The following is a 7,739-nucleotide window of genomic DNA, read 5'->3' on the forward strand; positions in this document are numbered from 1 at the left end:
TTTTTTATTCAAAATCATTAATTGTCATATATACTTTACCCACATTAGGCAATTCCGTAATCTTTATTTAAGGAAATAATAATTGACATTAATAATGAATTTATGGTTAGTTTAATAAAAAGTTTATTATATAATTAGATGGACCAACCTATTTCTCTAGTAATTCTAAGAATCATCCTAGTGATGACATGTGGCTACAAAAAGAAGTTGTAATGTTTCACAAATAATATATAGGGGATTTGATTTTTGGTAAATAAAATTAAAATCTCATATTGATAAATCAATACGTGTATGGGTTATACAACAATGTGTATATTACTTTCTACATTTTGATCTAGCCTCATTTGCACTTTCATTTATATGCAGACGATGTTTGACGAGCCGAACGGAGATGGGCCGGTGGGGCTTAACATGGGGAGTATGGGTAAAGGAGAAGTGTGGGTGAATGGTGAAAGCATTGGTCGTTATTGGGTTTCCTTTCTCACACCTGCTGGTCATCCTTCTCAATCTATGTAAGTGACACACATGTCCATTAACTACGCATTATGAACTAAGACAACATTTTACTTGGGGGTATAATTTGAATTTGATTGATGCAGATATCATATTCCAAGGGCGTTTCTGAAACCATCTGGAAATCTATTGGTGGTTTTTGAAGAGGAAGGTGGTGATCCTCTTGGGATCTCTTTGAATACTATATCGGTTATTGGTTCTAACAAAGCTCAATCTCAACTTTCATGAAGATTGTTTGTGGGTCTGAATTTTTCTATATTTTTGTGTTAATTAGAGTGATTAATAAATTTTATTGGATGATTCAATATATACGTCTTGTTGATATGAAATTTTAACACACCTTAGTATTGTATACAAAGATTTCGAATCCGAAAATAAATTATTGTTATATATTTATATATATAAACCTAGTATTATTAGTGAATCTAGTCTGAGCATAAGAACTGAAATGCGAACTTAAAAATTTCGATCTGAATCCGAATAGATTTGGCATGGAATTTTGAACTGAATTGAACCAAAATTTTGGTTAGTTCGATTGGAAGTTCAGTTCGATTTGGTTCATCAAAAAAATTATACCTTAAACAATACAAAAAAAAACCGAACCAAACTAAAGAACATCTTAACTCATGATTTGATTTTTGTTTATGGTTTTATATCTCTTAGTTAAAAAACGGTTCTTACCTTTTCATAATTAAGCCGAAGCTAAAAACCCAGTTAAAAAACTAGGGTTAATCATGGTCTATTAAAAATTGCACGTTTCTGTGCGAACTCGTGTCCCTTCACCCCTCAAAACTCACTCCTCTACCAATTAAGTCAGCTAAATCTACGGTAGTTTTAGGGCAAATATATTATTTATACTGAAAGTTTTTAATACACGTCGTCTAAAAACTTAACAACACAGTAACATACATTTTTAATTTAACGGAAATAATAGGTTTTCGCTTAAAAAATATAGACTAGATATGAAATTTGAATTTTATATAAGGTACCGCCATATACTCCGTGTATAGATTGAACATATATATATTTGGTGGGATATGAGTCATATGACGGTAGACCATAATCATAATTTCCATATTTGCTCAAAATATCTACTTGTAAACAATCTTATCTTTCATCTCTGCTAAATTATTATTAGATCACTTTACTTTTCACCTAACTAATCCATGAACATTCTAGCATTACGTATCAGACTTTCAGTAGTTAGAAGATTAGAAATAATAATAAAGATGTGATAAGTAACGAACGCGGTTTTGAAGTCATGATTAATAAAAGTTATTTGCACAAGTCAGTTTCAAAAATAATAATAAGAGATCACTCAGATTCTGTAGGCTTGATTTGATTTTCTCTTTTTTTTCAGACAACTTTGACGTAATTTGTATTGTTTACAGTATTAGAGATTTGAGTGTGTAAAGTTTACCCTTATATATAGAGTGATTTATAAACCATTTTTCAGAATTTAAATGTAATGAATATAATAAGTTAATTAATAAAAAGAATCTTGGAATTCAAAAGGAGTTTTTGAAAGTGTTCAAAGATACTATGCTAGATAATAGCACTTGCATAGTTGCATGGAAAATTCGATTCTCTTCCGATCATACATTTTCGCTTTAGTTAGTTTGTTTAAACCAATAATAGTTTTTGGCCTGAAATCTAAAAATTTGACAATTAACCTTTTGGAACTTGAGTTCATAGAACTAGCAAACGGAAATATTATTGGTTACAAATATATAAAATTTTACCGAAATCAAAACATTTAATTCATGCGGTCATGCCAAATAGTATATGTTTACAATAGATAAAAGAACTCACCGAAATCAAAACGGGATCAAACTTAGCTATAGTACAAAGTTTTTTTTTTTTTTTGCTATAGTACAAAGTTTAGTTTCACCTTAAGGACTATTCTTCGAAAATTGCATAATTTAGTTATGAACCCTATCAATTAGACAATTACTACTATATTCGATACAAAACTAGTATATAAATATCCAATAATTTTAATATAGCCTAGGGCTCGGAAGCATTTGAAGTAAGAATGAGTTACTAGTTCTTATTAATAAAATATGAGTTACTAGATCAAACCCAAAGGTATGGAGCGTAACACTATAGCATTCGATTCTCTCTTTTTACATATCTGACTTTCACTAAAGTATGGAGGAAACAATATAATTCTTAAAAATCTCCAAGTTGAAATATTTATATACACATTCTGTACATCCAGACGAAAAGGGTAAATATTATTCGCTTATGATTCCTAGCTAGCTATATAAGAGCATCATTAACCCTATCAACCCATTAAGGGTGTTTAATTTTTGTTTTTATTAAATTTTTTTCCGATTAAAAAAAAAAATTAAAAAGAGGATCAATCGCGGACCGCTACGTGTCAATGGGATCCGTAAACAGAACAAACAGCGACGCTTAAACAAGCAGTGCTTCTTAGATTTTTCCTGGGACCCATTCATTTGTTTAATATTTTTTTTAAGCACTCCTCCTAACCTCCCTTGGTTAATGATGCTTTAAAACCATGATTACGCGGTAGTTAATGGGGTTTCTTAAAACAAATTAGTGCGTAGGACCTAGCAAATTTTTTAAAACCGGTGGCATAAACAACAAAATAAAGATCGATTGTGAAAGGTTTTTTGCACGCGGACCCCACCGATACGTGGCGGTCCGTAATTGGTTTTTAAATTATTATTTTTTTCAGACAAAAATAAATAAAAAATAAAAATTTGCCTAAAAAACGGTGAACTGGGTTAATTATGCTCTAATAGTCTTTAGTTGAATACATATCAACTCGAAGACAATAATAACTAGCGATGTACAAAATATTTAGGATCAGAAACCGATCGACCTATTATAAGTTTAGGATTTCCCATATAATGAATAGACTGAAGTATTCGAAGTTTCAATCCAGTTTGCGAATCAAGAATCATTAATGTTTTGATCTATTTAGCCGTGGCATGAACTTTGCAATAATGGATGAGAAAAGAATGAAAGAACTTGAAAAGAAAGAGTACACGTTATTATACCATGATATATAGGAGAATAAAACTATATATAAATACTTTCGGAAAGTTTTTTATCCATATTGTCCGACACATGCAATGTTTTTGAAACATGTATAATGTATGTCGAAGATAATTTATGGGTAGTTTTTGTCAGTTTCCGTGTTCCATTTTCCACATCTGGAGTACTGCAAATTCATTTACCTTAAAAGTTATAGCATCGTGAGATTCATGTACATCAGTACATGTACATACTCGCTTATAAGAATACTCGAGTACTCATATACTCAAAATATATCTATTTTATTGAGTCATAATTTCATTCAAAGAATCAAAAACTTGATATGTATTATCGAATATGTTTTGTTTTTAAAATGTATGTTATATATATATATAGATATGCTGGATACCTAATAGTGATACGCATATTATATAGAGATTTGTACAAATGTGTAAGGCTCATGTGGCCAAATTTCATATATCTTACCTGTAAATAACAGTTATTGTTTTTATAAGAAAATAAGATTCTCTTCTCCACTTATGATGGCTTATATAAGATGACCAGACCCAAAACAAACAACATGCAGCAGCAGTATTGCTCTCACCACACATTGCCTTTTGCATTTATTTCCTTGTCCATTTTTATTTAGTTTCTTCGAATTTAGTTTTGTGCATATATAGCTTTTGTCTACAGCTTATTCTCTTAAGGCTCAATAAGAAAAGGTAAAGTACTCTCTCTCTCTAGAATATATATTTTACCGCCAAAATCGTTAATTATAAGTTATAACAGTATTGTGAACTAATAGTAATTCCTCACAACTTTGATGTCTTACTAAACCCTAGATGGATGTTTCTCGGCCAGCTTTCAAATGTTTTGATGATGATGGAAGGCTTAAGAGATCAGGTATAGTTAACTTAAACTTCAAGTTTAGAAATCATCAAGAGTCCGACGAGAGGTGTTCATATTTTTTTTTGTTTTCAGGGACGGTTTGGACCGCAAGTGCGCATATTATAACTGCTGTGATAGGATCTGGTGTTCTATCTCTAGCATGGGCCATAGGCCAACTCGGTTGGATCGCTGGACCTGCAGTGATGTTCTTGTTCTCTTTCGTCACTTACTTCTCTTCCACTCTTCTCAGTGACTGCTACAGAACTGGTGATCCTGTTTCCGGAAAGAGAAACTACACTTACATGGATGCTGTCCAATCAATCCTCGGTACTGTTAATTAAACTTATATTAGTTTTACTTAATATGTTTTGTGATGCTTTACACTGTCTGGTTCTGTGTTCTGACAGGTGGGTTTAGGTTCAAGATTTGTGGTCTGATTCAGTTCTTGAATCTTTTTGGAATCACAGTCGGTTACACAATTGCAGCATCTATAAGCATGATGTGAGTCTCACTTTCTCAACAAGAAATTTCCTTAGCTACTAAATAATGAGACAAACCCCCTTTTAATTTGGTTTAAGCTTTCAGGGCAATTAAGAGATCGAACTGCTTCCACGAGAGCGGAGGGAAGAACCCATGTCACATGTCAAGCAACCCCTACATGATCATGTTTGGTGTCACAGAGATCTTGCTCTCTCAGATCAAAGACTTTGACCAGATTTGGTGGCTCTCCATAGTTGCTGCCATCATGTCCTTCACATATTCTGCAATAGGTTTAGCTCTCGGAATCATTCAGGTCGCAGGTACATAAAAGAATATTTAACATAAAAATGTCATTTTAATACTTTTCACACAAATTAAAAAAATTATTAATATTTTTTTTTATCTTTCACAAATGTATTAGTAGCAGTTTCTCTTTTTACTTAATACATTAAAATAGTGAGGTTAAAATGAAATTGTATTTAAAATTTTATATTAAAAATGTAAAACACTGTTTGTAATACTTTACTTTTAAACAGCCACTTTTTGTGAAATGGAAAGAGTAATTTTAAAATAATCTTAGACAAATAAAATAGACTGTTCTCGACTAACTATTATGGGTTTCAGCAAATGGAGTATTTAAAGGAAGTCTCACTGGCATAAGCATAGGAACAGTGACTCAAACCCAAAAGATATGGAGAACCTTCCAAGCACTTGGAGATATTGCCTTTGCTTATTCATACTCCGTTGTCCTAATCGAGATTCAAGACACTGTAAGATCTCCACCAGCAGAATCAAAAACGATGAAGCAAGCCACAAGAATAAGCATAGCCGTTACGACGACGTTTTACATGCTATGTGGTTGCATGGGCTACGCTGCTTTTGGAGACGCAGCACCTGGAAACCTCTTAACCGGTTTTGGTTTCTACAACCCGTTTTGGCTCCTCGACGTGGCCAACATCGCCATTGTTATCCACCTTGTAGGAGCTTACCAAGTTTTTGCTCAGCCCATCTTCGCGTTTGTGGATAAACAAGCCGCGGCTAGGTTTCCTGATAGTGACTTGGTCTCCAAGGAATTTGAAATCAGGATCCCTGGAGTTAGGGCACCGTATAAAGTCAACGTTTTCAGAGCAGTGTTCCGGTCTTGTTTTGTGGTTTTGACCACCGTGATCTCGATGCTCATGCCGTTCTTTAACGACGTCGTGGGGATCTTGGGAGCGTTAGGGTTTTGGCCTTTGACGGTTTATTTTCCGGTGGAGATGTATATTAAACAGAGGAAAGTTGAGAAGTGGAGTATGAAGTGGGTTTGTTTGAAAATGTTGAGCGGTGGATGTTTAGTGATTACGGTGGTTGCCGGAGTTGGCTCGGTGGCTGGTGTAATGCTTGACCTTAAGGTTTACAAGCCGTTCAAGACTACTTACTAAACAAAACCCTGATGATGAGGAAGAAAAGAAACAAACAATAGACAATGGCTAAAATTCATATATTTCATTTGGTGAAATGTGAATAATGTATAAGCTTCTTCGTTTTCGTGTAATTCTATCTTGCGTTATTCATATTTTATCATATGTTGTGAATTTATAATCGATGTGTTGTTTACTAAAAGTTTGTTAGTTTAAATTGTTGTTAGTGAGACTTTATAAATAACAGAGCTTTATCTATCAAATGAATGATAGAAATTTTAAACTTGTTTTAAAAAATATATATATATTAAACTTGAACAAGATACATATAAATAGACATCATAATTATTATTCATATGCCGGTGATATTTTAGAGGTAAAACGTTCATTTTTAAATAAATTTCCAAATAACGGGGGAATGGAAACTCGCGGAGGAGACACGAAGAATCTTTCAGAAAGTTTACAAGATGTGACATGGAACTAACAAAAGAAGGTAGTAACATGGCATCGAATCTAAGTGACATGTCAATTTCGAATAACTGAGAAAGTAACCCGACACATAAAGAGAAACACTTAAAAGAGCAATTTGGTGGTTTAGCTTTGAAGAGAATCACACCCAAATAGAAAATGTTCAACGATCCATTATTGAATATTATATAGCCAAGTAGGTTTAACGGATATAATTGTACTTTCAGTGGTCATCAAAGGCAACAACCATAGAGAGTCAATAAAATTTAATATTCCAGAAGAATCGATGAATTTCCTACATTTTCATATTAGTTTTCCAAATATTCCAAAAATCAATGGAACACTATCATCTGCTAGATAATGTTTTAATATACTGTGATAAAAAGGATCTGTCGGACAAAAAAAAACATACTATAAAAAGTTATCTTGTTGAGAAATATGAACATATAAGATTTGGCTTATCCATCTTGAATTATGTAGTTTTATTTACTAAAAAACAAGACATTGTTATGGCGAAAGAGCCCAAGAGGAGGAAATAAGCATTAAGAAGTTACAACGGACAAACTAACAGCAACAAAAAAAAAAAGAAGCAAACCTCAAACTAGACATAGTACATTGATAAACCTTCGAGACCAAACACGCCAAAAAGAACAATTAAAAGAAAATTTCTCTCAGCTCAAAGTCGAACACGCTTGGCATCAGTTTGTGGGTGATATCTTGTGAATTTACATGTTTTTAACTTCTTATTCTTGCATGGTTTGGTCATTTAGAGCATCATTTAGGCACATTTAGGTTGCATATCATTGCATTTGTACATATCAGGTGTTGGAGAGCACCATGGATGAGTTAGAGGACCATTGGTGGGATTTTGAGTGCAATTGGAGTCCAAAAGAAATGTTAAAAGTGATCATTGGGCGAGCACCTTACCGGAGCGACCAGCTGGGAGCGACACCTTGACGTCGCTCTGATCTCCCTATCAGAGCG

The 7,739-nt window shown here is 33.2% G+C and overlaps 2 protein-coding genes and 1 pseudogene across 2 annotated transcripts in view; 2 read left to right on the forward strand and 1 right to left on the reverse strand.

Annotated features, from left to right (window-relative positions):
- LOC106327712 (beta-galactosidase 6) overlaps positions 1 to 857 on the forward strand; it is a 6,401-nt gene extending 5,544 nt beyond the window's left edge. The window contains exons 14-15 of the mRNA XM_013765947.1: positions 367 to 512; positions 600 to 857. Coding sequence (XP_013621401.1) covers positions 367 to 512; positions 600 to 741 — 288 coding nt within the window. The 3' untranslated portion in view covers positions 742 to 857. The remainder of the gene's footprint in view (positions 1 to 366; positions 513 to 599) is intronic.
- Positions 858 to 4,093: 3,236 nt separating this feature from the next.
- LOC106322916 (amino acid permease 4) lies at positions 4,094 to 6,504 on the forward strand. The gene is made up of 6 exons (XM_013761071.1): positions 4,094 to 4,241; positions 4,362 to 4,422; positions 4,501 to 4,734; positions 4,815 to 4,908; positions 4,993 to 5,207; positions 5,512 to 6,504. Exons 2-6 carry the CDS (start codon positions 4,362 to 4,364, stop codon positions 6,306 to 6,308), a joined length of 1,401 nt encoding a protein of 466 aa, XP_013616525.1. The 5' UTR covers positions 4,094 to 4,241; the 3' UTR covers positions 6,309 to 6,504.
- A 927-nt stretch (positions 6,505 to 7,431) lies between these two features.
- Positions 7,432 to 7,739, reverse strand: part of LOC106324576 — a 7,902-nt pseudogene continuing 7,594 nt past the window's right edge.

The sequence above is a fragment of the Brassica oleracea genome, chromosome C2 (genome assembly GCF_000695525.1).
Source record: "Brassica oleracea var. oleracea cultivar TO1000 chromosome C2, BOL, whole genome shotgun sequence".
Classification (NCBI taxonomy): Eukaryota; Viridiplantae; Streptophyta; class Magnoliopsida; order Brassicales; family Brassicaceae; genus Brassica; species Brassica oleracea.

Coding starts and splice junctions, on each gene's coding strand:
- LOC106322916 (XM_013761071.1), top strand. CDS start 4,362: ATGGATGTTTCTCGGCCAGCTTTCAAATGTTTTGATGATGATGGAAGG. Junction 4,423..4,500: donor TGGAAGGCTTAAGAGATCAG/GTATAGTTAACT, acceptor TTTTGTTTTCAG/GGACGGTTTGGACCGCAAGT. Junction 4,735..4,814: donor TGCTGTCCAATCAATCCTCG/GTACTGTTAATT, acceptor GTGTTCTGACAG/GTGGGTTTAGGTTCAAGATT.